This window comes from Brachionichthys hirsutus, chromosome 16, assembly GCF_040956055.1.
Source record: "Brachionichthys hirsutus isolate HB-005 chromosome 16, CSIRO-AGI_Bhir_v1, whole genome shotgun sequence".
In the NCBI taxonomy this organism is placed as follows: Eukaryota; Metazoa; Chordata; class Actinopteri; order Lophiiformes; family Brachionichthyidae; genus Brachionichthys; species Brachionichthys hirsutus.
Genome location: NC_090912.1, coordinates 2,571,979 through 2,598,662, shown reverse-complemented (window position 1 = coordinate 2,598,662; position 26,684 = coordinate 2,571,979). Strand labels below are relative to the sequence as shown.

The 26,684-nt window shown below is 48.5% G+C and overlaps 4 protein-coding genes across 5 annotated transcripts; 2 read left to right on the top strand and 2 right to left on the bottom strand.

The window, feature by feature from the left end:
• Positions 1–1,328: 1,328 nt before the first annotated feature.
• mrm2 (mitochondrial rRNA methyltransferase 2) lies at positions 1,329–2,576 on the bottom strand. The gene is made up of 2 exons (XM_068750344.1): positions 2,288–2,576; positions 1,329–1,762 (listed from the first exon to the last, which is right to left on the bottom strand). Exons 1-2 carry the CDS (start codon positions 2,574–2,576, stop codon positions 1,329–1,331), a joined length of 723 nt encoding a protein of 240 aa, XP_068606445.1.
• Positions 2,577–3,100: 524 nt separating this feature from the next.
• nudt1 (nudix (nucleoside diphosphate linked moiety X)-type motif 1) lies at positions 3,101–4,477 on the top strand. The gene is made up of 3 exons (XM_068750325.1): positions 3,101–3,252; positions 3,909–4,054; positions 4,305–4,477. The coding sequence occupies exons 1-3, from the start codon at positions 3,101–3,103 to the stop codon at positions 4,475–4,477; spliced, it is 471 nt and encodes a 156-aa protein (XP_068606426.1).
• Positions 4,478–5,984: 1,507 nt separating this feature from the next.
• On the bottom strand, positions 5,985–11,798 carry snx8a (sorting nexin 8a). Its single transcript, XM_068750134.1, has 13 exons — positions 11,762–11,798; positions 11,020–11,147; positions 10,501–10,630; positions 9,654–9,844; positions 9,329–9,449; positions 8,405–8,541; positions 8,227–8,307; positions 7,983–8,143; positions 7,751–7,880; positions 7,588–7,656; positions 6,984–7,133; positions 6,345–6,494; positions 5,985–6,065 (listed from the first exon to the last, which is right to left on the bottom strand). The coding sequence occupies exons 1-13, from the start codon at positions 11,781–11,783 to the stop codon at positions 5,985–5,987; spliced, it is 1,551 nt and encodes a 516-aa protein (XP_068606235.1). The 5' UTR covers positions 11,784–11,798.
• A 1,745-nt stretch (positions 11,799–13,543) lies between these two features.
• Positions 13,544–25,225, top strand: ttyh3a (tweety family member 3a). 2 transcript variants are annotated; one of them, XM_068749706.1, is made up of 14 exons: positions 13,544–13,669; positions 15,151–15,320; positions 16,249–16,360; positions 16,472–16,692; positions 17,395–17,490; positions 17,922–17,994; positions 18,086–18,161; positions 19,719–19,774; positions 20,139–20,231; positions 20,820–20,912; positions 21,034–21,170; positions 21,699–21,872; positions 21,966–22,041; positions 23,165–25,225. In XM_068749706.1, the coding sequence occupies exons 1-14, from the start codon at positions 13,544–13,546 to the stop codon at positions 23,648–23,650; spliced, it is 1,989 nt and encodes a 662-aa protein (XP_068605807.1). In that variant the 3' UTR covers positions 23,651–25,225. The 2 variants fall into 2 exon arrangements, with proteins under 2 accessions (XP_068605807.1, XP_068605808.1); XM_068749707.1 differs by lacking the exon at positions 23,165–25,225 and adding an exon at positions 22,299–22,379.
• Positions 25,226–26,684: the final 1,459 nt, after the last annotated feature.

Below are 26,684 nucleotides of genomic sequence, written 5' to 3'. Positions count from 1 at the left end.
TCTAACAGATCTCATCTCATCACTACTTATGATTTGCAGAGGAGTGAATTAACCTGTGAGTAAATTATAATTCATCCCGAGCCCCAGTCCTCGGCCACGGCGGAATTTACATAAACTCTGCACTAATTTTAGAATAATTTCAATCTGAAAAAAAAAAGAAACCAACGGACTGAATTAATGAGAAATGCAATTTTTCGTCTGTTCGCATCCTCCCATATCAGTTCCGCCGACGGGAATGGCAGCTCCCATTCATTCCAAACAATCATCTTTAGAGGTCAATAGCCCTTCAAGCAGTTCATTTTACCCAGAGAGGCGCGAGTGTTGCGCTCACATCGTATTACTCATCACTCCCGAGATGGACAGGCTGAATAGCCCGGCGATTTGACGTCATTTATTCGTTTCAGCCATCTCTTCCTTTGCTGCAATAAATGCACATACTATCACAGTATTGCAGTGACCAGATTTATAAGCATCGACGCAGGAATAAATGGATTTCAACAATGCTCATGCTGCAAACTGCAACAATCCCACTACCAGAAAGCTACATAGCCCAAGAGTTGCACATGTTTTGATTGATATTAGTGTCAAAATGGCCGCAAGACATGATTAAATCTAATTAAAATATTTGTTCAGGGGGACGGTGCTCCCATAATGTCTCTGTTCAAGCTAATTAGCAGGGGCTGTATTGATTGCGTGGACATCAAATGAGTTGCTGTCTTTTTCTTTGAAGCTGCTTGACCTTGCAAATCCTTACTCCAGCCAGAATCCGATCACTCCAAGGAAACGCAAACAAAGTAGAAGTAGATTCCACTCCGCGTTTAGCACGTCGAGACTCTTTAAATAAATGACTTCCCAGAAGCACTTCCAAGCTTCCTTTTCATCCCACTTCATGTTACTAAATGCTTCATGTGACTATTGTGTCTTTCAGGTTTTTTCCCTTTCATAAAGCTCTAAAAAAATGAGAAAATGAAAACATGATTCTACGTGGCTGATTATCAGCATGGGCAGTGCCGGGCAAAACGCAGTTCAGAATAAATTCTGCAGGACACGCAAGAAACTGATCAGTAAGGAATATCGCCACGATTCCTGCATCGGTTCCTGCATCGGTTTCCGTATGCCGGATTCACCGGCGCTCCTGTGGGAGGTTTAAAGGAATGAGAATCAGCACCAGCAAGCGAGCCTCGACTCTACGCCTCAACAGTGCCACCTTTTGATCCAGGTTGTTCAGCCTGCCTCTGACTCCAGTTCACACCAAAAAAAAACACCCAAGAAAGCGTCACAATTTCACAAAATGTTTATTTTTAGGACAAAAATCAAAAAGATAATCTTTATCGCTTTATTGCCTTTCTGTACGTTCTCGCCAGGAAATAGAGCTCGGCCGAATCCTTTCTGCTGGCATTTGGCTTGATAATCCGAACATTGTCGAACGCCTTGGAGAGTTCCTCCTGGAGCTTACGAGCCAGGATCCCGTCCCAGTACTTACAGAGCAGATCGCCCCCCGGCCGCAGAACCTCGTCGGCCAACTTTAACAAAGACAGGCACAATGTGACGAGCCTCTCGTGGTCCATGTCTCGGAAGCCGCTGGCGTTGGGCGCCATGTCGCTCAGGATGGCGTGAGCCCGCCTGTCGGGGAGCAGCTCCAGCAGCTCGGCGTGCGTGGCGGGGTCGGTGACATCGCGGCTGCACAGGAAGTGGGTGCCATCCAAACGCGGTATGTTCAGCAGATCGATGCCAACGACGGTGCCGCGTGGCGAGTCTGGATCTAGGAGGCAAAGGAGACATCAGAACGTGGGCGCGTTCCTTCCATCACACCAGATGTGTCACAGCAGCGTGGTCGCGTGGTCGCGTAACCCCCCCCCCCCCCATAGACCCGCAGGTTTAACACACAAATGAGAACAGAACACACTCTAATTAGAGCACAAACTTCCCTTTTGGGATAAAGACCGATAATGCAACTGAATGTCTTTCCATCCAATAGTTTCTCACGTCCCTCCATAACCAAATAAATTAATTTGTTTTGATGGGCTGAGAAATATGCAACACGCACAGATGAAGCGCTGCAAAATGTTTCACATTAATATTACTTCCAATAACTTCCAATACTACTAGTGCCATATTTGAAGCCAAAGTCCTTAAAGCAACTGTTGCTGCGCACTTTTGGACACTGCCAAAGTTGATCCAACTAATTCCTTGAACCCAAAACCTTCTCCTAGTTTTTGGAATCACGTGTTTATCAGCGAACGGTTTGCCGGGTTGCTCTCCAGCATTTCGCGGCCGGCTGTCTCACCTGCCCCGGACGAGTTGACCCTCTGGACCGCCACCTGGCTCCAGGCTCCGGGGGCGGCCCCGCAGTCCACCACGGTGTGTCCGGGCTGCAGCAGCCGGAACTTGTCGTCCATCTCCAGCAGCTTGAAGGCGCTCCTGCAGCGGTAGCTTTGGGCGTGAGACGCTTTGACGTACGGATCTTTGAGCTGCCGCAGCAGCCAGCGCTGCTCGGCGCCAGTTTTACTCTTTAGCTTCTTCATCGCGCAGCAAGAGGAGTGCACAAGTCTTCTTTGAAGAAAGAGACGCCACATTGTTATGACCCCGGGGGGGTCACGTGTGTACTGCGCATGCGTGTTGACACCTCATTGGTTAAAATAATAATAATCAAAACAATAATAACACTCGCGTTATGACGCGAACAACATTTTTTCCTTTCTCTCTTTTGCGTGACAGGAATAAGCAGCCGTGCGTAAACTCAGCGTCCCGGAACCGTCGCTTGCTGTTGTTTCTTATCGAACACATTTCAAAGTGACACCTGACAGCTGATCCACGGCCCCTCTACATATTTGGAATACCTCTGACTGAAATCGTGCCATATGTCTCAAACGTTCAGATCGTGAGGCCAGACATATTCCGATACGACTCTTCGATCTCGTCCGACTCCAAATCGATCAAACCAGATTTGTTTACGTCGGCGCATCACGTGACTGTGACGCTTGCACGCGCGGGAGCCATTGAATGAGAAGCTTCCCAGACATTAAACGCAACACTTCCGGATGCTTTAGCGTTTATTTTGCGTCCTACGAGCGTAAAGCGCTTCATTTTTGTGAATGACATGCTGAGCTCCAAGCTGCTGACCCTGGTGTTCGTGGTCCAGCCCGAGAGGATCCTGCTCGGGATGAAGAAGCGAGGCTTCGGGGCCGGGAAGTGGAATGGATTTGGTGGCAAAGTTCAACAGGGAGAGACGATCGAAGAGGCTGCAAGGAGGTAAACGGAAACTCGCCTGCTTCGTGTGGCTTCATTTAACCACGAGCTCCTTCCTGTTGTTCGAGAAACACTTACTGGAATTATTTGTCTCAACAAAGCCCTGAATTATCATAAAATTAAAACGATCTATTAATGGGGGAAACTGATTTGTTTCCAGAATAAACACGTATCTGTAGAAATAAGGTGAGAAACCTGTGAGTGTGCACATGTCATTCATTCCTCTGTTAGATAATCTGCTGTTGCATCAGGGGACGAGCCCTTTAGTCTGATCTGCCTCATGTCAAATGAAGGAGACAGCACTTGCGTTTTAGACTCGATTCTAGAAGTATATAATAATTCAACAACAATGTGATTTTCCTACATATAAATTCTTAACTTTCCTAAAAATCCATTTGTGAATTTTTTGAATTCATGTCTCCCCCCCATCCACATGTGTATTTTTGGTTTCCCATATCTGAATGATGATCTTGAAATGTAACCTGTTCTCCAAGCGGCTCCACTAGAATCCCATAGATTATTAGTCAGGCGTGAGAGATTTCAATCTTATTTTACCGTCCTCTTCTGTGAATGACGTTGGCTCCCAAATTCCAAAATGGGATTTATTTCTAAAATGTTTTTTTATGAAGTATTCATTCAATTTTGTTTTTCATTTTTAGAGAACTCCAGGAGGAGAGCGGCCTCACGGTGGATGCTCTCGAGAAGATCGGGAATATCAAATTTGAATTTGTTGGAGAGACGCAGCTCCTTGACGTCCACGTATTCAGGGCCGACACTTATAACGGAGAACCGACAGAATCGGACGGTACGTTTCCATGGCAGCACACCGAGCTGGGCGGAAACAGGCTGAAGGACAATTCCTGCTTTTTTTTGATTTTCAACATAGCCTCAAGTTAGAAAGTAGGTAATAGGAGTTAGAAACAGCCTGAGAGTAGAACATTTCCTCTTTAGGTCTTCTAATGTAGGTACTGATACTTAGAGGCAGGGTCAGAGGTGATCCAAGGATTTGTGTTTTAAACATTACTTATTTCTCTAACCACCATCTTTGCTTCTAGAAATGAGGCCTCAGTGGTTTCCTCTTCACCAAATCCCTTTCAGTCAGATGTGGGTAGACGACATCTTGTGGTTCCCCCTGATGCTCCACAGGAAGACATTTGTGGGATACTTCAAGTTTCAGGGTCACGACGTGATCCTCAGCCACAAACTGGACGAAGTCGGGAAGCTGTGAGCGGAACGGCGCTTCCATGAAGCCGTTGGGATTTTCTCCCTGAATGCTAAAGGTCAACGTTTGTTGTTCGAAGATTTAATAGAAAAGTTCAAATGTAAGTTCTAAGTGCTCATCTGACCCCCCCCCCCCCAAAAAAAAAAAAACATCAGAAATATGCTGAAAGAAATCCATTCTGTCATTTTATTTGTCAGGGTAAACAATTCAATGCGATTCAGCGATGAGTTCTTACAATATATTCATTGATATCAGGTGTCATCTGTGATGCCAGAAAACTTTATTTGTAATACTTTTTTTGTTCAAAAAAAATGTCACATCTACTGTATTTACATTGTTACACTTGATAAAAAAAATAATTGAACTGATGTCATTTATTTCAACACTTCATTGTGAGAGATCACCTCAAACACGAGCCCATATATGGCTCAATGTTCCTTGGAGGTTTTTTTTTGTTTGTTTAAAAAAAAAAAAACCTGGTAAATTGTGCGTAAAAAAATATGAAAGTGCATTGTCTTTATGCCGAAGTAGAAACAATAGTACTCCGACAGGGAAATATCCTGATACGTAATATTCCACATTTAAATCACACCTGAAATATAGATCATACCTCAAACTATTGCATAAAGATAAAGGTGACAGTTTGATTTATTGCACGGCTGTGTGTTTAAGTAACTTTATATCACATCTTTGGCAGTAAATTGATAGCTTCTGTGATTACTGTTGATATGAAGCCACTAGCTGCTGGTTTTAAGTCAATAAATCTCAGATGCCTGCCCTTGGTCTTAAACAGCTCACAAAATAAAGATTTCGCAGACAATTTAAAGAGGAAGAAACTCCCGCTCTACATTGAGCAATAGAACCGAAGAATATGCTCTCACAAAGTGTGGGTTCTGTTCAAGGCACTGGTCAGACGTTGGTCACTCTGCCGTGATATGTGAAGCAAAACCATCATATGTGCAGACATTTAAAAAAGAAAAACGTATGGTTGTGCATGACGGAAGCATTAGAGGAACCAATCGTCTGCTCGGTCTGGGCCGTGGGTTCGTGGTGTCTTTCTGCAGGGTTGCATGGAAACGCCCCCCCCCCCAGCTGTTTTTCCCTCTTAGTGTTTAGAACTTTGTTACAGACTAGTGCTTCAGCAAATGAGTTGGGATGCACGAATCCACGTTCATCCGTCAAGTCCGACATGCTGACTTGCGCCCTTACGTAATGATATTTAGAGGATTTGCCTCCCTTGATTTGGAAACGGGAATTATTCATCAAGCAGAGCTTGAAACGGCAGATTTTTAGAGCCCACTGTCTTTCCCATTTACATGCTTTGATGCTCAAACCCGAAAGTAAGTTCACGAAGTCGAGCATCCGTTCAAATGAAAAATCCTCTTATTGAATGGAATGTATATAGTGCGATAACTTTGGAGAAGGAAAAGTTGTGCTTTCTGTATATATTTTATGAACACAAAACAGAATCTTCCAGTTTTTAATCTTCGTGGACAGAATCGTCCTTTAGGTCTCAGATGGGGGGCTTCACTCCGTTATTACCGGCAAATAGACACCCGAGCTTTAGCTGGAGTTCGTTCCACACCTCCCCCATCTGAAAATAGAAGAAAAACACTTTGCATTACCAGCATTTCCGCAAATTACAGCAGTGTGTTTTGAATTCACAAAAAAGAATCCAGAGGCATCTCGTTGAAGAAATACTCATACCAGGTACTTTATTTAAAAGGTAGCGATATAGGCAAAGGCATAAGTGAGGAGATTCTTCAGGGATAACGTCCTCTATTAAAAATTAATTCACTGGAAGCCAATTTAAAAACTGATCTGACCTTCCTGTAGATGACAGAAAAATGAATTTCCTGACGGGCAGACTCACCTCTCGGTGTCCCTGGACCTGGGAGTTAACGAAAGCCCCCAGAATGTGGGACGTAATGGGAAGGTAGATGAAGATAAGCTGCGTCTCTTGGTGAAGGCAGAGCAGGGAGAAGTAGTTGCGCAGCTCCATCGTTTGAATGGCGTTTTCTTGCTATTAGCAGAATAATAATAATAAAATAAAAAGCTAAAGTTTGATGGTAATATTTAAATCATGATAAAGCGCTGCCCCGAGGATATTACAGCTTAATGAGCTTTAGATTTGATGATGCCCTTATCAATGAGGTAACGTTTAAAGCCTGGCCGAAACCTCAGCAACCTCCGAATCTTATACAGACATTCATTCTCCGCGGAGGATGGATCCCTTATTGTGACATTAGCTTTTTATTGGATAACTATTGGGGAGATCGACATAAAATGTGTTTATTTTATGATTCTGGGGAGCTTTGAATCCTTTCCACGCCGAATTAAGGCAGCTTTTGTCCTATTTGGGGCTAATTAGCAAATGTGAGCATGCTTAAAACTCTGCAGAAAAGCAGATCGCTTCGAGTTACACGTAAATGCACGTCTGTACGAGCAACGGATGCCCGCTCGGCGTCCCGACAGCCTACAAGTGTGGAACGAACGAGGCCGTTGAAGCCACCTGAATGATCCGGGATTCCAGCTGCTCCACCGACGCCTGCTCCTTCGGCTGCGCCGCGGCGCTCATCATCTGCCTCTTCATCACGCCGTACTTGTGCAGAGCTCTCTGGTGCTCGTGGAGCACGCCCTTCTCGTGGCGCTCGCAGAGATCCTGGAGAAGAACGGCAAACGTGAATCTCTCGCCGTTTGCTTCACAGCGGTAACACAGACCAGAGCGTGACAGCCGAAGGATGAGACGAGATGAGATGAGAGTCGGGTGTGGGAAATGTGAAATTACCATATATATGAAAGTAAACAGAGCCGAGCTGGAGAGGCTGGGCTAAATGTCACTTTATCTGCCCACCATTGAGACCGTTGGGTAACCCGCCCGCAGCTAAGAGCTACGCTCCCCCCAATGAGGAAGAAGAGAAAATGGCTGCATTGTTAAAATGAGAGAAATTCTAAACCCACTGAACGGATGGGAAAACTGCTTTACATGAGCATTGTTGGGGGTGAAAACACAACACCACCTGCCGTGACAGTGTGTGTGTGGTGTGTGTGTGTGTGTGTGTGTGTTTGGGGGGGGGGGGGGCTCAGAAGTACGGGAAATCAGAAACGCAACTCACTCTGTACGACTGCAGCAAATCCAGGAACAGGTTCAGCCTTTCCACGACATCATCCTCTTCCCGTCTGCCCTGAAAACGCCGGCAAAAGCATCGGTCACCCCGGTGCCGGTTCGAGGACGTGGTGGGGGGTATGAAGGAAAGGGGGGGGGGGGGGGGGCTGTACCTGCTCGGTGGCTTTGTCGGACAGCACGGCAAACTCCACGGACAGACTCTTCAGGGCCTGACGCAGCGTCCCCCAGGTGTTTTTGGACGAGGCCAGGTGAGGCAGAGACGAAGCATCCGAGCCCAGCGCACTGCGGTCGTCAGAACAAGGGATAGAACGTCGCTTTGCCGCTGCCGTTTTACGCCGACAACCGTGAAGAAAGAGAGAGAAAGAAGCCACGATGATGGGATACCTGAGCTCTCGGCCGAACAGGAGGAGGTCGGTGGCGTTGTCCGCCGAGCGCACGGCCATCTTCTCGGCCCGGTCCCGAAGCTTCTGGAAGCTGCTGTGAATATTCCTGATCAGCTCTCTGCTTGTGGAAAACTGAGCCTGAACGTCGGCCGGGAGATATTCCTAAAGGGCAGCGGACGGTAGCCGTTAACTGGCGGCCATTGCACAGGGGGGGGGGGGGTTTCCAACGTAGGAACGCGACTAACCTTTGCCTGAGTAGCGACTCTGCTGGTCATGAACTCGTCGCCCGTTTTCTTGTAGGAGTCGCGCAGCTTCGTCTGAACATCCTGTTTGGGAACATGAGAGAACGTGAGAGAGCTGAAACGATGAGGCATCATCATCATCGTCATCATCAGGCAGCGAGTAACAGAACTGACGACATACGGAGCCACTGAATGTGAGGAAGGCCTTGACCAGCTCGTCCTCCGAGAAGAAGGGATGCCGCGCCACCAGGTTGACGAACCGACCGAGGGCTCGTCTCCGCCCCTCGATGAAATCTCGCTCGGAGACGGAGGTCAGCACTGAGAGGAAAGCAAACCGTGTGGATTTGTTTCAGCAGGAAAGAAGTAAGACCCTGAGAAGATACGGCGCCACAACGTTTTGGCTTAAGGCTGCATAAAATCGCCTTAAGCCATGTAATTCGAGTCAAAATCAGGAGGTTGAACATTTGAAATGAAAATGACAATTTGTTTTTTTTAAGCAAAACTTCTGTTGCCAAATCCACACATGAGGAGCCTTGAATCTGGGCAGGTCAAGTTGCATTCTGGGTAATGTAGGTACACAGTTTTGACAATGAACAAGAATGCTTGGAATTAAAAAAATATGTTAAAAAAAACTGCTGTATCTTTGTTACTGCATTTTTTTTAAAACAATAGATTAAAGATTAAATATCCCTCCAAACCCACGCTTTTTAAAAACCAGCAGCAGTAGACGCCTCCTCCGCATCCTACACGCGATGAAGTTCTCTAATTGAGGCATCGTCGAATCAAGGGGTTTTCAAGGCCTCCTCTGTTGGACTGTGTCGATTTCATTATCATTCCAAAGCAACAAAACGTTGTTGTGAACTGAAACGGGCTCATTTTACGCATCGCGAGTTCCGTCGTGTCTCTCGGGCAATATCACTGATGAATGAGGGCGGTGTGTGCGAAACGAGCGACCCTGCAGGAGTAGCGGTTTCTAATCACACACCCCCCCAGATATTTACAACGCACCTTTATCGAAGCATGTTAAAATGGATTTAGAATTCACGAATGCCAAATGGAAGAAATGCAGCTGGAACCTGAAAGAGGTCAGACGGGGTCGGCGTACCTCCCTTCAGCATCCTTTTCGGCGGCAGCGCCGGCACCACCCTGTAGGCAAACCTCTGCAGCAAAACCTCATGGAAGACGTCGAAATCGGTGTAGCGACGGTAAACCGAGATTTTGTAGCGCTAGAAAATTTAAAAAAAGAACAAAAGAAACTAAATTGTGAAACTTTGCTGCATGCCTTTAAGGTTGAAAGCCTTAAAATCAGTATTGTGAAATTAAGAAGGAAATAAAAATGCACACATAAAGAGAGGAATGAGAAGTTATCGAGAGGAGGGGGAGGCACGATGGAAACACTTTGGCAGGGAGGATTATTTCGGATTCCTTGCCTGGCTGGTGACCTGGTACTCCACGTGCTTGAGAAACAGTCCCTTCTTCTCAGGAATGAGCTCCACGCGCACCGTGTCCTGGGCGAGCAGTTTGTCCAGCGTCTGGGACACGGCGAGGACGTCCTCCTGAGCCGGCTGCATCCTCAGCGCGCTCAAGTCGCTGGGCTCCCCGAGGTGAGGCTTGGGTAACTCTGGAGAATGCACAACCAGCACCGAACGCTAATACTTTGCTTTGTTTGTGATTAAAAAAGAAAATGAAATGAATGTCCTAGCGGCGAGGAACGCCACGCTCCTCGGCCCAAGCCTGTTCATGAACAGATGGAAGAAAAAGTGGCACGCAGGAAAGCTGCCCTCCCGGCCACACCTGGAATAACAGCGAGCGCCGAAAATAAACCAGATGTGTAGGAATGGATCTGAAGTGAAGGCAGCATAATGGCTGCCTGCATGAAAACCATAAAAATCACTGCAAGGGGGTTTCTGGACACACCGCTTAAACATAGTTAAAGAAGTCTCTACAAAAATAAATTATACAAAACAGCTTTCAACCAGAAATTCTACATTTTTCATTGCAGGGTGAAAATATAAAATGTTACATTTCATTTTTTTTTTATACCTACATATGTCCCTCTGTTACTTTAAAAATAATGGAATCCTTAAAGCTAAAGTGTGACTGAACTCCTACTGGGAATAAAACCTTGCACATGTGAGCCAATAAAAGAGCGCCGTTTGCCCTGTGCAGATGCAATAATCACACCAAGGTCGCCCTTCGACACACTTGAAGCAAAACCTTTACTGCCCCTCTTGTCACCGCTACACCTACCCCCCTCCCCCCCACCCACCCACCCACCTTGTATGCAATTCTCCAACAGTTTGGGGCTCGGTTGCTTCCCTTGCTGCGCGAAAGCGACCAAAGCGAGGGCTTTGTAGAGCGATAACTTGCTCAGGAATCCGTCCGTGGAATCAACGTGCCCCGCAATCTGGGAAGAACAAAGACATTACGGTGTGAACGCTTAACGCCTTTTCAATCCGACATCAAAATTCAACTGTGGTTTGCATTCTTGACGCATTCTTGACGCATTCCACAGACACTGTTACACCAGAAACAGTTCGCGACACCGATGCGTCATCCGGTTTATCCTGTATCTCAGCATTAAGGCAACCCTTTTTTTTTTATCCTCTGTCTTTTCCACCTGCCTGATCACAGCAGGTCTCAAATTCCTGCTGGTGACAAATATATATGTATATATATATACACCCCCATAATTAGACATCCTTAATTAGCTTACATTTGAGATGTTAAAAAATGTGATTTTATTTTACAGTAGGTGTTGCCTCTGTAACATCACAGCATTGTCTGGACCCTCACCTGGCCTAAAATCTCCTTGGAGAGATCGGTCCTTTGAAGCAACCGCTGGAAGACTTCGAGCTGGACTCTGTCATCGGTCCGACCGCGGACGGCTTCGTAAACTTCTCTGTAGTAGGCAGGAACCGAACCTAAAAGAGAAACATCGCAGCCACCAAACCCTTCATTAGGAAATCACGTCACGACTTACTTCACGTCAGTCAGTAGCTGACCTCATGACCTTTAATGGAGCTGGTCACACACACCCCCCCTCACATGATTTCATCCCGAAAGATAATTCGAAGGTACCCAAAAAAAAGTGATGACAACGCTAAATAATCAACGAGAGGTTGAATAAGATGATTTTAAACATTAAGGTTTAATGTGTTGCTGACATACTGCGACGCGCGACTAAATGGTTTTCACGTGGCAGGGAAAAGAAACTCATTAAAACCGTTTGGAGCTTCCCGAAAGCGAGAAGGAAAGAAACGCGTCTTAAGTCAAGCAGATTCGGGGTAAATCCGAACAGGATCGAACTCTTCTGGCGATTGAAGAAAAAGTTGATTAATCCCCAACATCTTCACGTATACGCAAAAAAAAAATAACAATCCAGTCCGCGTCGGAGGCTTTGCCAAGCAATACGCAACCACGTCGACGTGCAATCCGAAGTGTGAAGACTGACTCCGACACCAAAGTGAAACAGAACAAACAATTTGGAAAAAAATGACAGGATGTGAAGAAAGACGTCGGAGTTTTCTCACTGTACCTTCATTGATCTCTCCTGCCATGGTTCAGAGTGGCATGTCATGTGAGCGCAAGAGCGACTCCATGTGATTTCCTGCAGGAAGGAAATCACATGTATTCCTTAAAGTTGTAGGGAGCGCTGTTTAAAGTCCGAAGAGGACAGCGTGAGACCGAAGATTTAAGATGCGCGGGTGGGAATCGAAACGCGTCGATTTTAAACTTTTTTTTTTAATCTATGCAGAACGGATGCGCTTGGTGCGATAACGCTACAATCCGGAATTAATCACATACCATCGTCTATCTATGTTTTTCAATAGCTCTTTTTCTTTTTCTTTTACTTATACGCAAACGAATTATGTTTGAAGCTCTGTTCCTCGTTCTTCAAATGGACATATCAAGACTGTTCGTACATTTTCGTTTCGGTATTTCTGAATTCGTTTTCAACTCGTCTTTGCTTCAAAACAGAGAAAAAGATTATTGAATGAAATAAAGAACATATATTTGATGTGGATGTGGCGCTTAACTGACGTGAAAGCTGCTAACACTGAATGATTTAATCGTACAATGGAGAAGCAGTTTGATCTAAAATTTGTGATTTAAAAAAATCCCACATTCATGGAACCCCTCATTAAGCACAACAATGTGACGTCACTAGGTGGCGCTAACGGGTCATTTTCACGCGACGATGGGGGGGGGGGGGCTGCCAAGCTGGCGTATTTGCACACTCTACTAAGGCGAAGCCAGGAACCACCCTGATCTGTTTCTGATTGGCTTGGCATGAGGATGACGTCATTATTTGTTACTGAAAAGAACGCTTAAAAAAAGTATTATCTTGTCTTCAGTGACTTCGTTCCAAACTAATTAGCCATATTAATGGTTTTTAAATAATTTTCTTATTATGTCCAGGTTACTCATCAAACTGCTGCGAACAAAAACATAAAGTTGGTTTCGTTGAAGACGTCATAGAGAGCCAATCAGGATTGGACTAGGGCGGGTCTTGCCCTCGCCATAGTATCACTAGTAAATACACTACCCATTAAATGAATGTTGCGGAATAGTTGCCGTGTTGGCCCCCGGTGCCTACGGATCCTTCTTCCCTTTCGTAAATGGATGGTTATCCTCAAAGTTACTTGTTTGAACCGTTTGCGGTGGAAAAAGCGCTCCGAGAGATGATCTGAAGAACTACGGGAGGAACAAAGCGGGATGTGATCAACCGCAGAGCAGAATGTTCAGCGAAGGGAAGGGGACTTGTTCTCTGCCTCCCTGCCCGAGTCTCAGCCGACGGAACTAGGTTAACCAGCAGCTAACCGGCTAACGCTAGCCGCAACACGGGTATAACTAGTATAACTGTATATAACTGTAACAATGGAGCAAATTTTTTTTTAAGCAAAATTTAAATGGAACTCTCCGTTCGGGATGCTCGTTAGCGACACGCCATTGATTTAAAGTGACATGCTAACGCGCTAATTCGGCTAGCTAAGTCGCGAAATAATCAAATGTTAGCTATTCGTACATTGTTGTGCTTTAAGCTGAATCATTGTTAGCGAGCTGTTTTTTGTCCATTCTGATTGGTGTGTAAAATAATTAATTACACCTTCAAAATGATATATTTATTGCCAAATAGGAGAATACTCATATTTGATTAGTATATTCTGCGTTACATGTTGCTAACTTCGGCAGTCATGCTAGTTGAATGCTAACATTGTTGTGTCGGGTCCTCTGAGTCGGTGTCTGCTTTTGTGTTCACAGCTTCGAGCATCCTTCCCGGCTCGTTCGGCTAAACGGAACTCTTCTGCTAGTCGCCATGGCAGTAGTGCTTAGCTACTCTCCACCGTGGTGGGTCAACCTTCTACACAAACTTCCCCACTTCGACTTGAAGTTCGAGCAAACCGGCAGTGATTTCCAACCAGAGGACTGGGCCTACCAACAGGTGAGAGTGCATCGATCGATCGTTGTCTCCGATCGAATCGAATCGTGAGGCGTAGTGCAGATGTTTGATGTTTAGTTTCCATGTTAGTTAATCGTCCATCTTCTAGTGCGCAGTGATTTAATAGTGGATAAATACTTTCTCGGACTTCCTCATATTGAAAATCTACTCTTTCTTGTTGACTTTCTTTTGAAAGTCTCTGTGAAACTGGTCTGCGTTCGAAGATTAAGATTCTACAAGAGTGAACATTGGGGAGGTTCATAAGATAACGGCCTCTTTGACGCCACAAATAGGACTCCGAGAGCCCAGCGGTGACTCATTCTGAGAAACGGGAAGACGACCGTTGCTCATCTGCTTCTCGGTTCTCGTCACCTCAGTTTCGTGTCGTCTCTCTTTCTGTTCCACGGTTGGATGCAGGAAGCGCTCGATGGCTAAATAATAGTTGCACCTGCACATGCTTGGTGCCTGGTGTGCACAGGAGGATGCTATCAAGAGCACAAAGCCTCCAAAAACTATTCCTGTACCTGTTTTATCACATGTATGGTCTCTAAGCTGTTTTAACAAGCACTGCTGTCGGTATCATCCCGCTGTAGCCACAGGCGGCTCATTCTTGTAAATGGGAAGGAAGACTAGACTTGTCTAGATGGCTTCACCGTGGGTGTATTATGCTGTGGGTGGTGTGGGATGAGTCACTCTCGTGAGTCTGGCGTTGAATCGGATCCCAGTTTCTTTACACCGGGATAGTCGTCACACTCGGTGAGTTGTGTTAGGTTGAACCACGCAGAGCCACATAGGTAAATCCTTAAAGGGGGGGGGGGGGGGGGTAAAGCAACCATGTCTTTTACAAAACAAAAGTGTTGGGATGGGAATCTGCCATGAATCCTCAGGAGTACGCGGTGAGACGGGCTTTCTGTCTGACCTACATAAGAAGTGCTGCTGCTCGCTGAGAGCCTTTGATGATCGTGTCTTAACCAAGCGCTCGCTTTGAAATTCTGCCAGTGTGTAACATAATAGTCACAACATGCAGCTGATATTATCGGTTTCGCTTTGCTCAGGGTTCCTGCATTATTCTTTTATTCTGAAATGTTGTTAAAAGAGGGCTTTTGGGTGTTTCCCTTGTGCTTGATGCGTTTCATTCTTCTCAAAGACGTCGAGTTGTTTACCTAAATGGAAAAACGCGGTTTCCTTTTGAGTGACATTCAAGGTTTGGGAATGTGCTCCCTTCCCTTGCGCACAAAACACGCCTGCAGATGAAGAGCCAAGTCTAAATTATTCATTAAAGCTTTATGATGCATCACAAACTACAAATAACCATAAATCCTGCAGTTTAAAAGGTACTCGATGCCCTGCACTCTTGTTCGAGCGCGTTACATCGTGTTTCTCTGTGGAACTCTTTGGAGGTCCATTATCCTCTTGTGGTATTGATTGGACCGGCTATAAAGTTTCCATACCCCCCCCCCTCCATCTCTCTCTCTCTCCCCCAGTCCGTGCTTTTACTGGGAAGTGTGGCGCTCGCCTGTCTGATCCTGGATCTTCTGTTCCTGCTCTTCTACTCTATTTTTCTGTGCTGCCGGCGGAACAAGAACGAGGCGCAGGCCAGTGCTGATTGCTGCTGCACCGCCTGGTGCGTCATCATTGCAACACTCGTCTGCAGGTACGCACGAGCACAAAAGCAGAGCGACGCAGACGAACCACCGTCTTGCGATCATCCTTTCTGCGCTTGATCACGGCATTTGCTTCCTGTTTTCCTCCGCCTGTGGACGGGCCACCGGAGACCCACCGCTGATCCAGAGTAGCACAAAGAGCTTGGGGATCCGACCGGTACAAGAACGGCATCACAATCAGTATAGTGTGTGTGTGTGTGTGTGTGTGTGTCTGCTAACAAATAAAACCAGATGAGCTCTTTTGAGACTCATCAGGTCATTTTGTTTCCACTGTTATTGTTCCACAGACTTCGGTTTTTGCGTCATTGCACCAAACGCCATGCCGCTGTGAACGCTGATCATTTTCCACTGTTGGAAGAGGCGTGTCTTCCGATGTGGAGAGGACAGTAGAGCGCTTCCTCAGTGGTCGCATCACACGGCAGGAAGCTTGGTTTTGTTTCTGCTATCCGCCGCATCTGCTAACCTTTTATCACGTCTTGGAACTGAGAGGAAGAGATTAGCAGCCCTCCAGGAAGAGAGAAACCCCGATTGGATGCTGTTAAGCTGGGCCTGATGTCGTCGCCCCCCCCCCCCCCCCGGGGACACACCCACGTTGTCAGAATACCTGGAGATACTATAAAAACTATCTGTTGTGTATCTGTGGAAACCGTTTTCCGTTGCAGCAGCCGGGACGCGAGGCCCGTCAGGCCTAGCGAGGGGTTCTGGGCATAGCTTGTCCATTTCCCCGGGTTTCCATGGTTCTGTATGGCGTCTTTCTGCTGGCGCTGAAAGGAGCCTGTTGACTGGGGGGGTCTGAACCGACAGGGTTAACGTGGAGTTCACACGCCTCACTCGCTCTCCTCACTGTGTCCTTTTTTTAGCTAATCTCTCCTCCTCGCCACCCCGTCTCTCCTCCCTTTTCTTTTGTCCTCCTCTCAGCGCTGGCATAGCTGTCGGTTTCTATGGGAACAGCGAGACTTGTGATGGAGTGAACCGGCTGACGTATTCCCTGCGCCACGCTAACCGCACAATCGCTGGGGTGCAGAAGCTGGTAAGATTGAGAGCTCAAATTCACCACCAAATTCCTGCCATGGACTATTCCCCCCCCCCCCCCCCCTTTCCCTTCAACTCCATCTTGTCCTTCTCTGTCCCCGGGTCTTAGGTGTACGAAGGCACGTCCTCGTTGAACCAGACGGTAGAAGACAATCTGCAACAGCTTGAGGGTCAGTACGGGCAGCATGCGGACTACCTGTCCATCATCCAAAAGCTGCAGGGCCAGCTGGACGAGCTGCTCAGGCAGATGGTGGACATTCCCTTCTGGGACAGGACCGACGTCTCCCTGGAGGAGCTGGCCGTCAACATTGAGCTTTACGACTGGTACAGGTAGGGACCCGCGGCGCCGAAGTCCAAGCGGCAGCTCCGAGTGCCGTGAGGAATGCTAAATAAAAGATCCTCAGATGTTTGTTTTTTTTAGCGAAGGGAAACTGAGGAAGGGGAGTCGATCCGAGCGCCGACATCTGGAATGACTCTTCCCAAGAATCTCAAACGGAGTTTCCCCAGTTGATTACAAAAGTTTGAAGAGTCGTGGCTCCTGTTCTCACAATCAAATTCACTTGCATTTCACCCCCAAATCACCCCCCCCCCATTATGAGCCTGATAGTTGCATCAGTCTGGCACCAACGCCACATCTGGAAATCTGTCCCAACCTGCTGATTTCTGCTGGGGAGTCATTTCGACAGCGGCGGCGACTCGTTTTAGTTCCCTTCTGCTCGCTTTCAGCTCCTCATTTCGCCATAACCTTACAGTTTTGGCCCGCTCGCCGTCCTCGTGTCGCTGCAGTCACAGCCGCCGGCGTGTCCGAGGCGCGTGTCCGAGGCGCGTGTCCGAGGATCCGGTTAGCGACGAGCTGCTGAACGGAGGGGGAGCCGTTTGGGCGCTAAAGGAGATTTCTAGTGCAGAAACAGACATGAATGAACGTTAGCGTTGCTCTGGCGCCGGCGCCGCCGCTGCTGCTCGATCCAGGAGCTGCTGTTCTGTTGCGTTCTGCTCCGGCCCGTCTGTTCTTCACGCCGCTTGTCTTCGCAGGTGGCTGGGCTACACGGCGCTGCTACTGTTCGATGTCCTCATCTGCCTCCTGGTGCTGCTGGGCCTCATCCGGAACTCCAAGGGAACGCTTATAGGGCGAGTCTCATCATTGCTTTATGGCCGCAAGAGCAATTTAGAAAATTATTCATGATTTGAACCGCCGCCAGAGAACGAGAAGCAACCGCTGCCCGTAAAAAGCCCTGCAGCTGATCTCGTCTGGGGCGATTTCATTCCCAGTCACACTCGCTTCAACACAAGCGTCACGCCCTGATACAATGGCAAATTAGATTCCTCATATTCTGGCTTCTGTTTTGTTAGATGGAGAGAACATTTAAATGCAAAAAGGATCCATCGTTTCATTGAGACCGCTCGGCGTTTTATTAGGTTTGTAGTCAACGGGGTGAAATCAGTGTTTCATCGCCAGAAGGAAGCCGAACGTGTTGCGTTCACACATGCTTCCTCTACGTTCCAGTCGTCTCGCTCTGACCCTGCAGCTTGAGGGTGCTTAAACTCCTTCTCCTCTCCAGGGTGTGTCTGTTTGCCGTGGTCGCTCTGGTCATCGGCTGGGCCTCCCTGGGGCTGGAGTTGACGGTCTCGGTGGTAAGTGTCTCCGGCGAGGCGTGAGCCGACTGCTGTGTTGTTTGTAGGCGGTGGAAGTGTCACTCCAGCAGTTCCTTTTCTCCCCCCACAGTCCTCCAGTGACTTCTGCGTCGCTCCCGACATGTACGTCACCGAGGCTGCAGCGCAGTACGGCGTCATCAATCCAGGTATGAATCACCGGGTCCAAACGGACCTCAGATGCCATAAGGAGTTCGTTCTGTTCTCTAAACGGGTGACCAGTCATCTCGAGCTGTAGAGGATGCAGCCGCCCGGATTGTTCAGCCCCCCCCCCCCCCCCCCCCCCCTTCCGGGTCTCAATGCTCCGATTATTGTGCAGCAGTGAGACGACATTGTCCTAAAGAACGGCTTCTAAAAATCTAACTGCCGCATCTGCAGCCGGGCTAAAAGGGCAGCACAGAAGCCTCCCCGATGGTTTTCAGTCATTGCGCATCATGTCCTGTCATCATGGGATGTGTGCGCGGAAAGGGAAAAAAAGATTGCCTCGGGTTTGTGTGAGAAGCGGAATGCATTCATGAGATAAGGGAAGCGGCGATGAGAGATCGTTTATTGTCTTCAAAAAAAAAAGAGAGAAGCTGGTGTTTTAGAATAAAAACACGCATCTAGTTACTTTTTATTACTAGTTTATTTACTAGTTTATTTTTACCATTTGTCCGTTTCTGCTCTCTAGAATCCGATGATTGAAATCACTTTCAGGATTCCAGTGGCAGCAGATCCATCGGCTGGAAGTCAGCCGTGAGAACTCGGTCTGTCCACTGAGCTGCATTAAAGCTGCAGCTCTGGAGCCACACGTCACCTCGGGGCAGAGAGATGCATTATGGGGGCTTTCAGTTCTCTTTCCTGCCCTGTGACACATCAACGATTCAGCCATTGAATTGTGTTTGTTACTGTAACACAAGGAGTTTTACTTTGACGTCGAAGCTCCCGGTCATTTACTGATGGCATTAGAAGGGAAACCGTCTGTTTGGTTATTCTCCATTCTTTTTTTCTTCCGTATTTGGAGCTCAATGCGGCTGACTTTTAATGTAAAACTTTATTCATCATCTGAAGCAAGCCGCAGACAACGCCTGAAGCTCCAGGGACTGGAACCGGATTCCGTTCAGCCGCCTAATCCTGAAAAACCTTTCCACCTGGTGGGATTTCTCTTTTCCTGTTGAGCCATCCGCAGCTTCATCATTCCGAGTCAGACTCCCTATTTATGTGTGGGTGTGTTACAGAGGACGGCTTGATATGTGCACCTCCGCACCGGAAATCCTCCCCGCATGCGTGCTCAGCTGCGTGGGGAATGAAAAGCGCCGCGCTCGGCTGTGTGCGCGGCGCCATCTGTTAGGTTGGCGGTGTTCTCTCGCCTCTCCGGTCAAATCACGGTTCATTCCTGATGGGAGCTCAGGATCTCCTCAGCCGCTGCTCGGTTCCGAAACAAAGACGACGAAAGAATCAGGCGAGAGAAACGCTGCAGCCGGAAATAAGAGATGTCAAAATGAAAAGCTGAATTTGCGTGGCTTACCGGTGAATGAAATGCAAAGTGATCTCTTTAGCCATCAAGTACTGTTGGCTCATCAATTCTTACAATGTCACAATCAAACTAAACTTTTTTCATTGTTTTGTTCTCTCTGTCTGTTCTGCAAACCTGCTGTTCCACTTCCTTCCCGTGAATTCCTGCGAGCGGCTCCTGATCTGTCCCTTCTGCCCCGTTTGCTTCGCAGATATCCTGCAGTATTACCTCCGTTGCAGTTCGGAACAGGCCAACCCCTTCCAGCAGGTTGGTTCTGTGTGTCTGTTAAATCATCTTCGGTCCAGACGAATACGCAGAAACCGTCGAGCAGCGGGCGCCACATTCGCTGCGTGATGATGAATTCAAGTGGGCACAAAGACTTTCTGCCATTGGAGAAGCCGACCCGCGCTTGAATCCGTGGTTTGCCTTAATGGGCGGCCTCCAAACAGCATGAATAAATCAGAGCCTCCTGAGTGCTGCTTGAAGTCCAGGCATCTATTGTTGGCACGGCGATAAAGGAAACGAAGATGTACGGTCCGTCCGTTTGACGGCGAGCGGGGAGCCGTTGGTGGACGGGGGGGGGGATGCTTTTTGGGATGCGCTCGCTCATTTATTCATACTTTTGTTTCAGAAGCTTTCCGGGAGCCACAAAGCGTTGGTGGAGATGCAGGACGATGTATCGGAGCTGCTCCGCTCCGCCACCGGAGAGTTCCAACAAACCAAGGTACCGACCCCCCCCCCCCCCGCCGCCGCCTCCTGAGCGGACCAAACGGCCGTCCTGCGTCGAGGCGGCGTGCCCCTCCCCACATAAAGCTCTGCTGACGGCCCACCTGGGGCCCGCTTTATGTCCATAGCTGCATTAGGCTTTCAGCGGTCGATACGGCGGCGGTATTGTCCGGCGCCGGGCCTGAGCGCTGACCTCGGGAACAGACGGAGAAATATTCCACTTCACGCACCCGCCCAGAGAAAAATGTGCTGAGGCCGCGGAAATGTTCCGAGCAGGCAACGGGACGGGGCTTCCAGCGGAGCGCCGGTGAAAACTGGAGGAAGGAGGGAAACACTCCGTTATAAAGTTATCACACATTAGAATCGGCTTCTCGCTGCAGCGTTGTGTGTGGATGAAGACGCGCCCCTCATGCGCACGGATTGGCTAATCAGCGGCGTAAATCGCATGCATGGTCGCGTTTTCTCCATTTCAGCACCACTTAAACGCAGGAAAATACCTTTTAGTTTGGCGAGAATTGTGGTTGTTTATTCTGTTAAGTGTCTTTGTTATTCATTGTCATGGCAACCCCTTTTTTCTCATTACCAGGTACATTTAGAGGAGATCCAAGGGATTCTGAACACGACAGAGGTCGGCCTCCATCAGCTCACCGCCCTGGTGGACTGTCGCAGCCTGCACATGGTGAGCAGGGACGGGGCGTGGCCATCGTTGAGCGGCGACGCCCAAAAACAAGGCGCCCGAGCCTTCTTCTTCCTGTATGTACCTTCATATAGTCTCTCTCTCTCTCTCACTCTTTTTGCAGGACTACGTCCAGGCCATGACCGGCCTGTGCTACGATGGCCTGGAAGGCCTCGTCTACCTCGTGTTCTTCTCCTTCATCACGGCTCTCATGTTCAGCGCAATCATTTGCAGCGTGCCTCATACCTGGAGGACCAAGAGGTGAGAGCAAGAGAGAATCCTGGAAACTCACAAGCGCTCCGTTTGGGATTACATCCACAAAGACGGATTATTTACCGCTGGCTCGTGTCCGAAAAAGGCTCAAGCCGCTTCCCGTTGTCCCGAATAATTTTGACCATATTAGTCGGAGCTGGTGTCTCTTCCTGCAGCTGAAGGGATGAAAATATTGTGATGTCTTTGTCCCATCAGCAAGGGGGGGGCTGCAGCACGTAATTAACCGACCCCCCCCAGCCATGCACATCAATTTGATCTCAGCTGCTGCTTCCTGTTGTAAAACAAAGGCTTTTCTTATCTTAGCCGATACGAGGATTTATTTTATACCGCCTTTCTTTATATGAAAGCTCAGGATCAATCGTCTTCATTTGTAGATGATTAATAATCGCCATCCATTATTGAGGGAATTCCTTTCTTTGATATACATTGTGAGCGGCGCTGAATGGAATATCAGGGCTCCCTCTGGTGGTCAGTGCTGCTCTTACTTTGTTGTGTGGTTTAATTATGTTTTTGCAGGAGCGACGAGGACAGCGAGGACGAGTCTCTGAGCCACGGAGGACGGCAAAACCAGGAGAACCTGTACCGGGTCCACATGCCCAGCCTGTACAGCTGCGGCAGCAGCTACGGCAGCGAGGCGTCCATCCCCGCCGCAGCGCACACCGTCAGCAACGCCCCCGTCACCGAGTACATGTACGTACCGATGCGCCGCCGCACGTCTGTCGTGGCGTGCTGGTAAGTGCGTGCTTTTGACTGACCTCATCGTTGTGCCCTTTAATTCCGCAGGACTCAGAACGCCAACTTTCAGAACTCTCGCTGTGAAAACACGCCCCTGATAGGGCGAGAGTCCCCTCCCCCCTCGGTGAGTGCCTGTAAAAACAAATCGTTCAGCGTCTGTGTGACCGGAACTAGAAACTCTGTAACTCGCGCTGTTATTGGCGTAAACGGGGCAAACCTCACTCACTCCTTCCTGCCCCCCCCCCCCCCTCCGACCACCACCAGAGGCCCCTCCCTCCCTGGTGTGTGTCTGCCTTGGACCTCGACGCTGCTTTGTGCATCTTTTCTATACTCTCTTTCTTGTCGTTTTTTGTTTCTTTGTCCCCTGCGACCCCCCCTCAGCTGTATTTGACCGCCGCCGACAGTAACAGCGGTCACAGCTGGCAGTTAAAGCCGTCGGACAGTTCCAGGTCGTTTTGGTAGCCTCGTCTGCTAAGCTAACAGGTACTAAACATGCCTGCCTCTTCCTCCTGCTGGCCTGTTCCTCCTCCCAAACTCCCAGCTCTGCTCCTCCCCTTCTGATTCAGGACACCCCCCCCACCTATGACCTAACTCTTAAATGTCCCACCTGGCTGCATGCGCCCCCCCCCCCCCCCCCCAATCTGCACCACGGAAATATCCAGACGAACATGTGACGCTGTAGCTCCGCCCTGACACCCCATGACTCAGTGACAAGTCAAATCGCGGCGCACGACGACCCTCCTCGTCTTGATTATTGATTATCGGGTTCGAGGGTGAAATATTTCACACGAGTTAGTTTTTAAAGCCTCTGCCAAGGAGGTCATGTGATTGGCTCTGTCTTTGACGTCACGGGTGGGTCATGTTTAAATATGAGTTTGAAATGCAGCCTTTTTTTCCATTGTATCTGCTCTAAATGTAAAATGCATGGGTCCGTCCTGAACGTGAATGAAGGACGCAGAAGGACCGCCTCCACAACGGCTGTTTACCTGCGACGTCCTCGTCCTGTAGCTCGTCCTGCTCTGTCCTTCCCGTGTCTCAAGTGTTTAGTTATTTCAGTTAGCAGGAGCTTTTACTCCTCGTGTCCCTGAGCTGTGATCTGTTGCTCTCCTCCGATCCCTCCGATCCTCCGAACCTTTTCATTTCAGATGTGATTAAAGAATCATTGGGGGGGGGGGGGTCTGAAGCTTGATGTAGAAGGAAGGCGGTTCACTTCCTGTAAAGAAATTATTCATGTCATCTGTCCACAGTACACCTCCAGCATGCGGGCCAAGTACCTGGCCAACAGCCGACCGGATCCCAGCAACCGACCGGATCCCAGCAACCGGCCGGATCCCAGCAACCGACCGGATCCCAGCAACCGACCGGATCCCAGCAACCGGCCGGATCCCAGTAACCGACCGGATCCCAGAAACCGGCCGGATCCCAGCAACCGGCCGGATCCCAGCAACCGGCCGGATCCCAGCAACCGGCCGGATCCCAGCAACCGGCCGGGTCCCAGCAACCGGCCGGATCCCAGTAACCGGCCGGATCCCAGCAACCGACCGGATCCCAGCAACCGACCGGATCCCAGCAACCGACCGGATCCCAGAAACCGGCCGGATCCCAGTAACCGGCCGGATCCCAGCAACCGACCCGATCCCAGCAACCGACCCGATCCCAGCAGCCGACCCGATCCCAGCAGCCGACCGAGTCCCAGCAGCCCACCGGATCCCAACAGCCCTCTAGCACAGTAGGCAACATGCGGCATCCAATCAGAAATCACTTCTCCTGCTTTCATCCGACGTCTCGCATGATTGATTTGCAGAAAACCAAAATGTGCTTTTTCTGCCCATTTGACGCGACGATCTAATCTCCAATTTCACGTTCTTAAAATCCCTTTTTTGAGTCCACCGCGTCTCAAGGCATCGTAGCGCTGAGGACTGTAGACTGATGACTACTGGTTGTTTTGTTTTAGTACTGTACTGCCCTCTCGCTCGTCGCCGTGGGAGACCAACTCCTTAAACGTGACTCCGTACTGTCGTAGAATAAAGACATTTCCACCGCATCATCTCAGTTTTCCGGGTTCGGCTTGTTTTTGCATTTTGTGTTGAATCCCATGTTTGGGGACCAGTTTTCCTGCGTCTCACAGGGGAGATGCTGAAACCTTTTAAGACACTGTTATTTTCTGGGTCTTTTATTTGTATTCTACTCAGCGATGAGCCGCTAGTCGACCGCAGCAGCTGTAACAAACTGTGAACGTGATTCTCGAGGACAAAAAACGAGCTGCTTGACGGAAATGCAGCCGTTTGACATCCGGATGAAAATGGTTTGAGGTGAAGAGTCTTTATACTACTGGAAGAAGAAACGCCCTTCGAAAGGTTGTTCATGGGTTCTTCTGTGACCTTCGACTCTTTTGAGTTTGCCTCTCCTCCAGACTGCCCGACGCTTCCCAGTAACAATTGTTTACTCGTCTCACCCGAAAACACCAGTTCAGGATTTAAAAAAAATTCCTCTCTCTGATTATCCTGACAAGAATCTCGACGGAGACTTGCGCGACAACATGTAAATAGCCGTTTCTGAAGAGGAACCCGATGCATCGGCAAAACGGCGTCTCACAAATGTGTTTTAGCATTTCCAACAAGTGCTGTGAAGCGACTGGGAGGAGTCCGCTCTGCGTGATCCGGAAACCTGCCGTGGAAGCGTGACCATCCTCGTTTCCGCTTTTCCTGCTTCTCCTGCTTCACCTTGCTTCTGGCAGACGTGCATTTTCAACCAGTGCAAGAAGTGCCAACTCGTTCCAAGTGCAACCGTTTTCCTCTCTGACTGAGATCTTCGTCGTCTCCTGTCGAGGTTTGTGAAGTGGACATCGCCCGGTTGCCCATGCAGTCGAATGAGAAAATGAGCCGGACGTTTTTAAACCATTTACGCTCCGTGAAATATTCTAACTCTATTGCAATATTCCTTGTTTTTAGGTAGTATTCGTATTTTCTTTGTTGTTTGAAATGTGCTGTTGTACAGATTTAAAAAAAATAATCGACAACATGAAGAAAACCGTGGCTGGAATTGACGTTTCATTTTTTGGATTTCTTAAAAAGATTGTTTCCCATTTTTAAATATTTTTTTTTATTTGCTTGTATGCCTTAGTTTTATTTCTTCTTAGGATCTGTAGCACGTGGTGTGAGACTTGTTAATGTGAATAAGAAATAGATTCTAATCTGTCATTTATTGTTATTTTGTACATGACTTTTCTATTTTATTTTATTTGCTATCTGTCAACCTGTGTTTATATTGAACTTAAATGCTGTGTTTCAGAAATTAAACCAACATTAACTGTCCTGCGCCTGTTTTTTATTCCATCCTTACCTTCTCCTGCCGCCAGAGGGCAGCATCCAACAACAGCCTCCAGGCAGCAGTGTTTGATACAGCTGCTCGGGGGCAGCATCAAGGAATGTATTAATTTTTTTGGTTTATACAGCAGTGTGTAATGTCTAATAGTAAGACGTAGTTTAACTTGCTCAAGGGCACCTCGGCAGTGCTCCGAGGGTAAAACTGGCCTCTCTCCAGCCTCATTTGGTCTGCGCTGGGACTTGAACCGGTGGACTTCTCCGCTTCCGCTCGGTTCTGCATGCTGATGACTTAGAGTGGAGCAGAAAGGCGGTTTTGTGCTCCTGACCTCTGGGCCGGCTGCAGGCTTAGAGGTCAGAGTCCGCACCGGGGCCACCAGTCTGGTTTAGTCAACTTCCTTCATACCGCCGGCCAGCTGCCGCTCCCACTCCCACCCAAACAAATCGAGTGGGCTCCTGCTGAGGAAGTCTGTGGACGAGTGTGTATCTGCTGAATGCCATATTGAACGTCCTTTCCTGGGTTCTGCTGTTTTATCCAGAGACGCAGATGAAACTTCACACGGTCTCTGCTGTCGAGGAAATAGAATTATCTTGCTGGTTGCTGGACTGGAGGAATGCATCACTAATGCACTGGATGAGGCGCTGAATGGACAGGGGGGGGGGGTCATTTCCTCGTAAACCCCTCCACCCACTCACCCCCCCCACGCCCACGCACAGATGCTTCCTGGGTCCGGCTGGGCATCTGGAGTCTGGAAAGGAGAGATTTCACTTCATAGGTTCACTTTCCGTCCCCACAGGAAATGATATGCCCCCCCCCCCCCGACACACACACACACACACACACAAAAGAGTCACGTATGAGGTTTAGCACCAACTACCATAAATAATCAGATTATGTGCGTTGTGTTGTAATTTCTCGGATAATTAGCAGCAAACTACGGTGGCTCACAAGGACACGTTCAAGAAAGACCCAACATCTGGAATCTGTGAAAAAAAGAATACAAATCATAATCGTGGACTCCCCAGCCCTGACGTCACACCTCCTCATCAGGGGATGATCCCGGATGAGGCGGATGAAGACCGGAACCGGGACGCACCTCCTGCGTCTTGCAGCTGCATCGTTACCATGGTGAGGAGGTTTGACTCCTCCAGCGGGAGTCAAAGCTCGCCACCTCCTCGTTTACGCGTTAAGTCCTCCAACTGTTCCAGTGCAGCTTTCTCTGCAGGTTTAAACTCTAAATCAGGTTATGTGATACCTGGATTATGGTTTGCCTTTGGGGGGGGGGGGGGGATTAAGGCCCACGCCAGTTGCCGTGAGATCTCTCTTGTCGTCGGGGGAGAGGCCGCTCCTCCTAATCCTCCAGACAATGCAGGCTGTTAATTGGAGACTGACTGATATAGCAAAGGCACAACATGAAGACAATGCGTGAGCGGCCGGCTTCCC

Excerpts from the sequence above, each read along its gene's own strand:
- mrm2 (XM_068750344.1), bottom strand. The coding sequence starts at position 2,576 with ATGTGGCGTCTCTTTCTTCAAAGAAGACTTGTGCACTCCTCTTGCTGC. Across the intron at positions 1,763-2,287 it reads GGTCAACTCGTCCGGGGCAG|ATCCAGACTCGCCACGCGGC; the intron begins GTGAGACAGCCG and ends TTTGCCTCCTAG.
- snx8a (XM_068750134.1), bottom strand. The coding sequence starts at position 11,783 with ATGGCAGGAGAGATCAATGAAG. Across the intron at positions 7,881-7,982 it reads CTGTTCGGCCGAGAGCTCAG|TGCGCTGGGCTCGGATGCTT; the intron begins GTATCCCATCAT and ends TGACGACCGCAG. Across the intron at positions 7,657-7,750 it reads CCGACAAAGCCACCGAGCAG|GGCAGACGGGAAGAGGATGA; the intron begins GTACAGCCCCCC and ends CGGCGTTTTCAG.
- nudt1 (XM_068750325.1), top strand. The coding sequence starts at position 3,101 with ATGCTGAGCTCCAAGCTGCTGACCCTGGTGTTCGTGGTCCAGCCCGAG. Across the intron at positions 3,253-3,908 it reads ATCGAAGAGGCTGCAAGGAG|AGAACTCCAGGAGGAGAGCG; the intron begins GTAAACGGAAAC and ends TTTCATTTTTAG. Across the intron at positions 4,055-4,304 it reads AGAACCGACAGAATCGGACG|AAATGAGGCCTCAGTGGTTT; the intron begins GTACGTTTCCAT and ends CTTTGCTTCTAG.
- ttyh3a (XM_068749706.1), top strand. The coding sequence starts at position 13,544 with ATGGCAGTAGTGCTTAGCTACTCTCCACCGTGGTGGGTCAACCTTCTA. Across the intron at positions 20,913-21,033 it reads ACTGTCGCAGCCTGCACATG|GACTACGTCCAGGCCATGAC; the intron begins GTGAGCAGGGAC and ends CTCTTTTTGCAG. Across the intron at positions 21,171-21,698 it reads CATACCTGGAGGACCAAGAG|GAGCGACGAGGACAGCGAGG; the intron begins GTGAGAGCAAGA and ends ATGTTTTTGCAG.